Source organism: Gigantopelta aegis, chromosome 11, assembly GCF_016097555.1.
Source record: "Gigantopelta aegis isolate Gae_Host chromosome 11, Gae_host_genome, whole genome shotgun sequence".
NCBI lineage: Eukaryota > Metazoa > Mollusca > Gastropoda > Neomphalida > Peltospiridae > Gigantopelta > Gigantopelta aegis.
The window spans coordinates 11,408,404-11,421,174 of NC_054709.1; the positions used below are offsets into that span (position 1 = coordinate 11,408,404).

The 12,771-nt window shown below is 40.7% G+C and overlaps 1 protein-coding gene across 1 annotated transcript in view; it reads right to left on the minus strand.

Annotated features, from left to right (window-relative positions):
* Window positions 1-12,771, minus strand: part of LOC121385546 (unconventional myosin-Ib-like) — a 94,338-nt gene that overhangs the window by 60,738 nt on the left and 20,829 nt on the right. The window contains exon 3 of the mRNA XM_041516258.1: window positions 10,693-10,808. Coding sequence (XP_041372192.1) covers window positions 10,693-10,808 — 116 coding nt within the window. The remainder of the gene's footprint in view (window positions 1-10,692; window positions 10,809-12,771) is intronic.

A 12,771-nucleotide genomic window follows, 5' to 3' on the forward strand; every position in this document is an offset into this window, starting at 1 on the left:
CTGACTACACACACACACACACCCCCCACACACACACCGTATCACACACACTCAAGGTCGAATTGTATGTTTTTTGGTCTAACTATAAATAAAGATACAAATATGGCTTGTGCTCCCCCTACTAGAGCCTGTGCTCCCTACTCCAGATATTGTTCTTACAGGCCTGACAATATGTAAACATTTCAGATAACCGGAAGCTGCTTAATGTGCTTTTTGGCTAAGTAACTAATTATTCTGTTATGTAAACTATATTTGAAAAAACAATGAATAAACTAATCCTAGCACCTAACAGACAAGAGTAAAATATTATATTTATTACACATCCTTACCAAAAACCAGGTATAAGATAAACGGTACATAACAGACAAGAGTGTAGTATTCCATTTATTACACATCCTTACCAAAAACCAGGTATAAGATAAACGGTATATAACAGACAAGAGTGTAGTATTCTATTTATTACACATCCTTACCAAAAACCAGGTATAAGATAAACGGTACATAACAGACAAGAGTGTAGTATTCTATTTATTACACTCCCTTATCAAAAACCAGGTGTAAGATAAACGGTACATAACAGAGAAGAGTGTAGTATTCAATTTATTACACATCCTCATCAAAAACCAGGTGTAAGATAAACGGTACATAACAGAGAAGAGTGTAGTATTCTATTTATTACACATCCTCATTAAAAACCAGGTGTAAGATAAACGGTACTATGAACAGATGAAGAGTTTAGAAAAATATTCTATTGGGTGTCAATTTGTTACATTCATCCTCATCAAAATATCACCAGGTGTACTGAATATTACTCAAACTTCAATAACAGAGAAGTAGTGTAGTATTCTCAAAGAGAATGTTACACCCCTGCACCCACGGTGAGGTTACACAGGGGTAGTATTCTATTTGTTACACATCCTCATCAAAAACCAGGTGTAAGATAAACGGTACATAACAGAGAAGAGTGTAGTATTCTATTTGTTACACATCCTTATCAAAAACCAGGTGTAAGAAAAAAACGGTACATAACAGAGAAGAGTGTAGTATTCTATTTATTACACATCCTCATTAAAAACCAGGTGTAAGATAAACGGTACATAACAGAGAAGAGTGTAGTATTCTATTTATTACACATCCTTATTAAAAACCAGAGCCCAGCTGTTCAAAGCACAGATAAATTAACCCTGGGTCAGTCTAATATTTTCCTTTTATTTATTTTTGCACAAATACAAAATAAACTTTAGATTTGATTATATGTTTGAATACCATTGCTTGTTCTAAATCTAGTTTCAACATTATTGTTTCAATTATTAATTGAATCGATTCAGTTCTTCGTTTTAAAAATTTCTGTTAACCAGTGGTTAACTATTATGTTCAAACAATTGGCCCCAGGTTAAACAGAAATTTAAATGTGTTTTCCAATAAACACTCATTTACGGCTCTTGTAACTGCTGTTAACTTGTACTTCACACAGCAATCACTTTTGGCTGTGCTAATTTCATTTGTTATTAATTCGCCCAAAGAGTCAATTTGAAAATCATCTATCCTCTATAGATAGATCTATATATACAGCCATTTTGACTGTTTGGTTAATAAAATCATAATTTAGCTGCAAATTTTCTGACCAAATTCATTAAACTGCCAATATTTCTCTGAATATTTGAAAACATTTCCTTGCACACCAGACAGATAAATATATTTATTATTTTCCAGTGTGATAATTATTAGTTTCAGAATTACATAGAGAGACAGAGACACAGAGAGAGACAGAGACACAGAGAGAGACAGAGACACAGAGAGAGACAGAGAGAGACACAGAGACAGACACAGAGAGAGAGAGAGAGAGAGAGAGAGAGAGAGAGAGAGAGAGAGAGAGAGAGAGAGAGAGAGAGAGAGAGAGAGAGAGAGAGAGAGAGGAAAGAGGCAAAGAGAGGGGGAGTGAGACAGAGAGAGAGAGAGAGAGCGAGGGAGGGGGGAGGGAGGGAGGGAGGGAGGGAGGGAGGGAGGGAGGGAGGAGAGAGAGAGAGAGAGAGAGAGAGAGAGAGAGAGAGAGAGAGAGAGAGAGAGAGAGAGAGAGGGAGGGAGGGAGAGAGAGAGAGAGAGAGAGAGAGAGAGAGAGAGAGAGAGAGAGAGACAGACAGACAGACAGAGAGAGAGAGACAGACAGACAGACAGAGAGAGAGGGAGAGAAAGAGAGACAGAGAGCCAGACACAGACAGACAGAGAGACACAGCGAGAGAGAGAGAGAGAGAGAGAGACACAGAGACACAGAAAGACACACAGAGAGAGAGAGAGAGAGAGAGAGAGAGAGAGAGAGAGAGAGAGAGAGAGAGAGAGAGAGAGAGAAAGAGAGGGAGAGCAGGCTAGGATGTCCCACATTAAATTCACCCATGTAACTCGAATCTCATGAACTAGAAACAACATGCATTTCAGGGATGCTAATATCAGCACTAAGGCATCAGAAGAAACTGTGTATGCACGGTTTGGAAACTGCATCTAAAGTGAACTGTCAGGGGACCAACACTAAGTGAAAACGTTCTCAGCAAATCGATACGTGACCTTGTATACTGAGATGAAATAGTTTATCAATTTGATACATCTGCACTGAAACATTCAAATACAATCTACATTCCATGACGTGACAGTCACCCATTTCATTTTGTACTGAAATTCTCCAGTTACAGTAAAACCTTGCAAAACCAGACCCTTCTGTCAACCGGAATTCCCTCTTAAACTGGACATTTTCACAGTCCCCTTTCAAAAATCAATACATAACTTAACCTCTTTAAATAAAAAAAATAAAAATAAAAATACATAACTTAACCTCTCTAAACCAGATACCTCTTATAACCGGACATTTTACTTGGTCTCTAGGGCGTCCGGTTTACAGGAGTTTCACTGTACTTACACTGACAAATGGTACATCAATTAAATCCAGTGTCTGATTTCACCTTCAAAGTTACAAGTTTTCTCTTATTTGATTAGGAGATAACCATATGGAGTTTTTAGATTTTGCGGGTGTTATTGTCTATTTGATCCCAAATACACCATTCATACAGTTTTCAAAGCAGTTTTGCGGTTCATACTAGCATGAAATTAAAACATTTTCACATTCAATTATTAAAGGGTTTTTTTTCCACTAGCCATTGGGCTAGTTACAGTAGTTATTTACTAGCCCAACACTGAATATCACTAGCCATGGGAGTGGGGCTACCATAATCTAGAAGCCCTGTCGGGCAAGGCAATAGTAGTTATTTACTAGCCCAACACTGAATATCACTAGCCATGGGAGTGGGGCTACCATAATCTAGAAGCCCTGTCGGGCAAGGCAATAGTAGTTATTTACTAGCCCAACACTGAATATCACTAGCCATGGGAGTGGGGTTATCATATTCTAGAAGCCTTGGTTTAACTTGTATTCAGATTTATTTTTTAAACTAGATATGCCCTGGTCCAGTATACATTTATAGAAGTACATGTACTCTTTGTCGACATGAAAATATCCCGTTATGGCACCATGCCACACTTGTCATTGTCATTACTTGTAGCAACTTAAAGACATATTGTCACAGACCACTGACCTATTTAATGGTCTAACAAAGTATTACCTGAACAAAAATAATTTGATTTGTCCCTAAATGTACTTTATTCAATCATTTTCATAACCACCATACTCCATTTATTAATGACATTTTGTAAAAATAATTAATTATGGCAATGGTCCATAATTCAAAAACTAAAATTGCCGAGAGGGATGACATGGATTTCACTCCATCATGGTTCAGCTAAGGTGATGCGATAGCTAGATTTGGTTTCCAACAATTAATGTAATTTTTATTTATTATCCATTTTTAGAGAAATAAGGTCCTTAAATCCGTGACAGTATGCCTTTAATATATAGTCCGGTTTAGGAAATAGTTTCTCATGAAAAAAAAAAGTACTACAAAATTCTTAATATGTCTTTTGAAATCTTTGTTTGATGGTTACAAGTAGGTTGACCCCAGTAGTATTTAATTAACCCATTGGTTTGAAGTTTTAGTATGTAGTACTAACTGGTAACAACTGTACAAGTGGTATGTTGCCACTTGTGTGACAGCAATATGAGCTGGTGCTCTGGCATGAGGGTCGTGCTTTGGCATGAGGGTAGCTGACTGTAAATGTTCAAGGTCAACCGGTTTTTATTTCTTTGCACAGTAGTTGTCAAGGAAAGGGGGCGGGACATAGCCCAGTGGTACAGCGCTCGCTCGATGCACGGTCGGTGTGGGATTGATCCCCGTCGGTGGGCCCATTGAGCTATTTCTCGTTCCAGCCAGTGCACCATGACTGGTATATCAAAGGCCGTAGTATGTACTACCCTGTCTGTGGGATGGTGCATATAAAACATCCCTTGCTGCTAATCGAAAAGAGTAGCCCATGAGGTGGTGACAGCGGGTTTCCTCTCTCAATTATCTGTGTGGTCCTTAACCATATGTCTGCTGCCATATAACCATAAATAAAATGTGTTGAGTGTGTCATTAAATAAAACATTTCTTTCTTTCTTTTTTTTGTTAAGGAAGAGCACTCACTAAGCTTGCAGTCACATGATCAGGGTTTCTAGAATTTTTACAAAATCCACTAGCCATGGGAACAGTGATTTAAAATTTTTACTTGCCATGATTAAAAAGTCACTAGCCCTACTTTACTTAATACAATTTTACTAATAGTAATAATCAGATATGTTACCTAAAGAGGGAGATAGCGATTAAAAACACTAAGATTGGGGTTGGGTTGGGGGCAGGATATTCATATTTACAAAATAGACTTATATGCAGCATTTGACAACCTTTTTTTCACTAGCTGTCTGGCATGGTAATAGTAGTTATTTACTAGCCCAACATTGAATATCACTAGCCATGGGAGTGGGGCTACCATAATCTAGAAGCCCTGTCTGGCATGGCAATAGTAGATATTTACTAGCACAACATTGAATATCACTAGCCATGGGAGTGGGGCTACCATAACCTAGAAGCCCTGTCTGGCATGGCAATAGTAGTTATTTACTAGCCCAACATTGAATATCACTAGCCATGGGAGTGGGGCTACCATAATCTAGAAGCCCTGTCTGGCATGGCAATAGTAGATATTTACTAGCCCAACACTGAATATCACTAGCCATGGGAGTGGGGCTACTATAATCTAGAAGCCCTGTCTGGCATGGCAATAGTAGTTATTTACTAGCCCAACATTGAATATCACTAGCCATGGGAGTGGGGCTACCATAATCTAGAAGCCCTGTCTGGCATGGCAATAGTAGTTATTTACTAGCCCAACATTGAATATCACTAGCCATGGGAGTGGGGCTACCATAATCTAGAAGCCCTGTCTGGCATGGCAATAGTAGTTATTTACTAGCCCAACATTGAATATCACTAGCCATGGCAGTGGGGCTACCATAATCTAGAAGCCCTGTCTGGCATGGCAATAGTAGTTATTTACTAGCCCAACATTGAATATCACTAGCCATGGCAGTGGGGCTACCATAATCTAGAAGCCCTGTCTGGCATGGCAATAGTAGTTATTTACTAGCCCAACATTGAATATCACTAGCCATGGCAGTGGGGCTACCATAATCTAGAAGCCCTGTCTGGCATGGCAATAGTAGTTATTTACTAGCCCAACATTGAATATCACTAGCCATGGCAGTGGGGCTACCATAATCTAGAAGCCCTGTCTGGCATGGCAATAGTAGTTATTTACTAGCCCAACATTGAATATCACTAGCCATGGCAGTGGGGCTACCATAATCTAGAAGCCCTGTCTGGCATGGCAATAGTAGATATTTACTAGCCCAACACTGAATATCACTAGCCATGGGAGTGGGGCTACCATAATCTAGAAGCCCTGTCTGGCATGGCAATAGTAGTTATTTACTAGCCCAACACTGAATATCACTAGCCATGGGAGTGGGGCTACCATAATCTAGAAGCCCTGTCTGGCATGTGCAATAGTAGATATTTACTAGCCCAACACTGAATATCACTAGCCATGGGAGTGGGGCTACCATAATCTAGAAGCCCTGTCTGGCATGGCAATAGTAGTTATTTACTAGCCCAACACTGAATATCACTAGCCATGGGAGTGGGGCTACCATAATCTAGAAGCCCTGTCTGGCATGGCAATAGTAGTTATTTACTAGCCCAACATTGAATATCACTAGCCATGGGAGTGGGGCTACCATAATCTAGAAGCCCTGCATGATCCTCTTGACAGTGTTATATTTTTCACAGAATATATTCTGACACAGAAATTGTATTGGACTACATGGAGTAATTAATGGTGGTGTGTAACCATATGTTGTGAACAGGTTTACAATAACAGCTACAAGTATACATCTTGTAGCAGAATAAAAGAAAGAATGAAACAAAAAAAACCCTCCGGTATGGAGTTACCAATACTGAGAGGTATTATTACAGACAAAACATTACCCGCATGATCATGTTATTAGAGAGCAGGACGTGGTCCAGTGATAAGGCACTCGCTTGATGCGTGGTCGGTGTGGGATCGATCCCCATCGGTGGGCCCATTGGGCTATTTCTCGTTCCAACCAGTGCACCACGACTGGTATAACAAAGGTGTGGTATGTGATACCCTGTCTGTGGGATGGTGCATATAAAAGATCCCTTGCTGCTGATCGAAAAGCGTAGCCCATGAAGTGGCAACAGCGGGTTTCCTCTCTCAATAATATATGTGTGGTCCGATGCCATATAACCGTAAATAAAATGTGTTTAGTGTGTCATTAAATAAAACATTTCCTTCTTTCTTTCTTTTCATATTATTTTTTTTTAAAGTTAACTTTAAAATTTCAAGTTGTAGTCAAATATTAGAAGCTGGGCTGACACTGGAAAGAATTTTGTTTTAGCTAATATTCTGATACCTCGGATAAAGTTGGGGGTGTTTCTTGAAAATTATTAAAAAGTGTCTAATTTAAACATATTTTTATCAGCTAAATACTAGTTAAATGTTGTATACTTAACATAAAATTAACAATTAAGGGGAAGTCGAACCCTTGTATACACAGAATGCAAATTTAAGTACATATGTACATAAATATATGTGAAATCCATAATTTGTACTCACATACATGTATGTGATGGTGGAATGTAGTAAAAGCAAAACTCGGACTCACATGTGTGATGGTGGGATGTAGTAAACACAAAACTCAGACTCACATGTGTGATGGTGGGATGTAGTAAAAACAAAACTCACATGTGTGATGGTGGGATGTAGTAAAAACAAAACTCACATGTGTGATAGTGGGATGTAGTAAAGACAAAACTCAGACTCACATGTGTGATGGTGGGATGTAGTAAAGACAAAACTCAGACTCACATGTGTGATGGTGGGATGTAGTAAAGACAAAACTCGGACTCACATGTGTGATGGTGGGATGTAGTAAAGACAAAACTCGGACTCACATGTGTGATGGTGGGATGTAGTAAAGACAAAACTCGGACTCACATGTGTGATGGTGGGATGTAGTAAAGACAAAACTCGGACTCACATGTGTGATGGTGGGATGTAGTAAAGACAAAACTCAGACTCACATGTGTGATGGTGGGATGTAGTAAAGACAAAACTCGGACTCACATGTGTGATGGTGGGATGTAGTAAAGACAAAACTCGGACTCACATGTGTGATGGTGGGATGTAGTAAAGACAAAACTCGGACTCACATGTGTGATGGTGGGATGTAGTAAAGACAAAACTCGGACTCACATGTGTGATGGTGGGATGTAGTAAAGACAAAACTCGGACTCACATGTGTGATGGTGGGATGTAGTAAAGACAAAACTCGGACTCACATGTGTGATGGTGGGATGTAGTAAAGACAAAAACTCGGACTCACATGTGTGATGGTGGGATGTAGTAAAGACAAAACTCGGACTCACATGTGTGATGGTGGGATGTAGTAAAGACAAAACTCGGACTCACATGTGTGATGGTGGGATGTAGTAAAGACAAAACTCACATGTGTGATGGTGGGATGTAGTAAAGACAAAACTCACATGTGTGATGGTGGGATGTAGTAAACACAAAACTCACATGTGTGATGGTGGGATGTAGTAAAAACAAAACTCAGACTCACATGTGTGATGGTGGGATGTAGTAAAGACAAAACTCGGACTCACATGTGTGATGGTGGGATGTAGTAAAGACAAAACTCGGACTCACATGTGTGATGGTGGGATGTAGTAAAGACAAAACTCGGACTCACATGTGTGATGGTGGGATGTAGTAAAGACAAAACTCGGACTCACATGTGTGATGGTGGGATGTAGTAAAGACAAAACTCGGACTCACATGTGTGATGGTGGAATGTAGTAAAGACAAAACTCACATGTGTGATGGTGGGGATGTAGTAAAGTAAACAAAACTCGGACTCACATGTGTGATGGTGGGATGTAGTAAAGACAAAACTCAGACTCACATGTGTGATGGTGGGATGTAGTAAAAACAAAACTCGGACTCACATGTGTGATGGTGGGATGTAGTAAAAACAAAACTCGGACTCACATGTATGATGGTGGGATGTAGTAAAGACAAAACTCGGACTCACATGTGTGATGGTGGGATGTAGTAAAGACAAAACTCGGACTCACATGTGTGATGGTGGGATGTAGTAAAAACAAAACTCGGACTCACATGTGTGATGGTGGGATGTAGTAAAAACAAAACTCAGACTCACATGTGTGATGGTGGGATGTAGTAAAGACAAAACTCAGACTCACATGTGTGATGGTGGGATGTAGTAAAGACAAAACTCAGACTCACATGTGTGATGGTGGGATGTAATAAAGACAAAACTCGGACTCACATGTGTGATGGTGGGATGTAGTAAAGACAAAATTCAGACTCACATGTGTGATGGTGGGATGTAGTAAACACAAAACTCAGACTCACATGTGTGATGGTGGGATGTAGTAAAAACAAAACTCACATGTGTGATGGTGGGATGTAGTAAAGACAAAACTCGGACTCACATGTGTGATGGTGGGATGTAGTAAAGACAAAACTCAGACTCACATGTGTGATGGTGGGATGTAGTATACACAAAACTCAGACTCACATGTGTGGTGGGATGTAGTAAACACAAAACTCAGACTCACATGTGTGATGGTGGGATATAGTAAAAACAAAACTCACATGTGTGATGGTGGGATGTAGTAAAGACAAAACTCAGACTCAAATGTGTGATGGTGGGATGTAGTAAAGACAAAACTCAGACTCACATGTGTGATGGTGGGATGTAGTAAACACAAAACTCAGACTCACATGTGTGATGGTGGGATGTAGTAAAAACAAAACTCACATGTGTGATGGTGGGATGTAGTAAAAACAAAACTCACATGTGTGATAGTGGGATGTAGTAAAGACAAAACTCAGACTCACATGTGGGATGTAGTAAAGACAAAACTCGGACTCACATGTGTGATGGTGGGATGTAGTAAAGACAAAACTCGGACTCACATGTGTGATGGTGGGATGTAGTAAAGACAAAACTCGGACTCACATGTGTGATGGTGGGATGTAGTAAAGACAAAACTCGGACTCACATGTGTGATGGTGGGATGTAGTAAAGACAAAACTCGGACTCACATGTGTGATGGTTGGATGTAGTAAAGACAAAACTCGGACTCACATGTGTGATGGTGGGATGTAGTAAAGACAAAACTCGGACTCACATGTGTGATGGTGGGATGTAGTAAAGACAAAACTCGGACTCACATGTGTGATGGTGGGATGTAGTAAAGACAAAACTCGGACTCACATGTGTGATGGTGGGATGTAGTAAAGACAAAACTCGGACTCACATGTGTGATGGTGGGATGTAGTAAAGACAAAACTCGGACTCACATGTGTGATGGTGGGATGTAGTAAAGACAAAACTCGGACTCACATGTGTGATGGTGGGATGTAGTAAAGACAAAACTCGGACTCACATGTGTGATGGTGGGATGTAGTAAAGACAAAACTCGGACTCACATGTGTGATGGTGGGATGTAGTAAGACAAAACTCGGACTCACATGTGTGATGGTGGGATGTAGTAAAGACAAAACTCGGACTCACATGTGTGATGGTGGGATGTAGTAAAGACAAAACTCGGACTCACATGTGTGATGGTGGGATGTAGTAAAGACAAAACTCGGACTCACATGTGTGATGGTGGGATGTAGTAAAGACAAAACTCGGACTCACATGTGTGATGGTGGGATGTAGTAAAGACAAAACTCAGACTCACATGTGTGATGGTGGGATGTAGTAAAGACAAAACTCACATGTCTGATGGTGGGATGTAGTAAAGACAAAACTCAGACTCACATGTGTGATGGTGGGATGTAGTAAAGACAAAACTCGGACTCACATGTGTGATGGTGGGATGTAGTAAAGACAAAACTCGGACTCACATGTGTGATGGTGGGATGTAGTAAACACAAAACTCGGACTCACATGTGTGATGGTGGGATGTAGTAAAAACAAAACTCGGACTCACATGTGTGATGGTGGGATGTAGTAAAGACAAAACTCGGACTCACATGTGTGATGGTGGAATGTAGTAAAGACAAAACTCACATGTGTGATGGTGGGATGTAGTAAAGACAAAACTCAGACTCACATGTGTGATGGTGGCATGTAGTAAAGACAAAACTCACATGTGCGGGGGAAGTTCGTAGATGTTGCGGCTGCGGTACTCCTCAATAACACTGTGTGTGTAAAGCGGCAACTGCTTGTATGGGTTCACAGAAATTACCACGTTCCCGATGTATGTCTGAAAAAATAAACATTTGGAAAATCATTACTCATCTGCTTTTAATAGTCTGTCATCAGAAATACAAAAAGGAAATAAAAAAAGAGAAATATTTGATTAGACATGAGCTATTTGATATCTAACATAATTATATGGTAGACTTTATTACAATAGTTGAGAGGAAAGATTCAGAGAACAATAGACAAGAGTCAGAGAGGGGAAGAGAGGGAGAGAGGATGGGGAGGGAAGGAAGGAAGGAAATGTTTTATTTAACAATGCACTCAACACATTTTATTTACGGTTATATGGCTTCGGACTGCACCACGACTGGTACATCAAAGGCCATGGTATGTGCTATCCTGTCTATAGGATGGTGCATATAAAAGATCCCTTGCTGCAAATTGAAAAGAGTAGCCCATGAAGTGTCAACAGCAGGTTTCCTTCCTCAATATCTGTGTGGACCCGTAACTATATGTCCGACGGCATATAACTCTAAAAAAAAATGTGTTGAGTGCATCGTAAAATAAACAATTTCTTTCTTTCTTTACTCAAACATTCCTTTTATTTTGTCCTGTCAAACCTACAAAACAAAAAATGACGTCAGACCCTGGTAGCGGGGGTGTGTGGGGGGAGGGGGGAGAAAAAGAGAGAGAGAGAGAGAGAGAGAGAGAGAGAGAGAGAGAGAGAGAGAGAGAGAGAGAGAGAGAGAGAGAGAGAGAGAGAGAGAGGGAGGGAGGGAGAGGGGAGGGAGGGAGGGAGGGAGGGAGGGAGAGAGGGAGAGAGAGAGAGAGAGAGAGAGAGAGAGAGAGAGAGAGAGAGAGAGAGAGAGAGAGAGAGAGAGAGAGAGAGGGAGAGGGAGAGGGAGAGGGAGTGGGAGAGGGAGAGAGAGAGGGAGGGAGGGTCACGTGCACTAAGTAGCCACCTGTGATATGGATCATTCTTCTGATTTCCACACCGACACAGCCAGGATTTTATATTTGGGGAGGAGGAACAACCCACACTGAGGGGACACCAACGGTGTCTACAGGTTGTGTTATGGGGCAACGGGCAAATATAAAAGGTGGTGGAGGAAGAAAAGATACCATGGTGGTGTCGTGGTTAAGCCATTGAACATAAAGCAGGGCTCGCGCTGTCGGTAGCCAAATTAGCCACTGGCTAATTTTTACAAAAAATGGCTAATAAAATTTGCAAGTGGCTAAACTTTTGGCTAAGCCATTTTCAGTCTTCTGATGTGAACAAACGGTTACATAATCTATCCGACACCTCAACCATAATAATAATACCAAATATTCAATTAGCGTAATAGCGATCTTGCGACCGGTAACAAAAAAATGGTGCCATGCAGAATTCAGCGTAGTCCTTATAATGTTTGCTTATTTCAATAATCACGGTTATTAATTTTAACGGCATGCATTCAACATGTATGACAGCAATGTCTGGAAGATCTGTAACTTGTTATTTTTACTTTGTAAAATCTTTGAACCAAAGTAATAAAAACAGCTCGACAATGCATGTCAATTTTAATACACATGCCAGTTCAGGGCCGAAAAACATGTAGGCTATCTCAAGGGACGAGTTCAGCTTTATTAAAACTGGTAGGTACTGGGTTCACCACCCGGTACCGGCTCCCACTCAGATCGAGTTTTAAACAACTCAGTGGGTAGGTGTAAGACTACTACACCCTCTTGTCTCTCACTAACAACTAACCACTAACAACTAACCCACTGTCCTACGCCTCGGTGGTGTCGTGGTTAAGCCATCGGACATAACGCTGGTAGGTACTGGGTTCGCAACCTAGTACCGGCTCCCACTCGGATCAAGTTTTAATGACTCAATGGGAAGGTGTAAGATTACTACTCCGACTTCTCTCACACTAGACCGGCCTCGGTGGCGTCATGGTTAGGCCATCGGTCTACAGGCTGGTAGGTGCTGGGTTCAGATCCCAGTCGAGGCATGGGATTTTTAATCCAGATACCGACTCCAA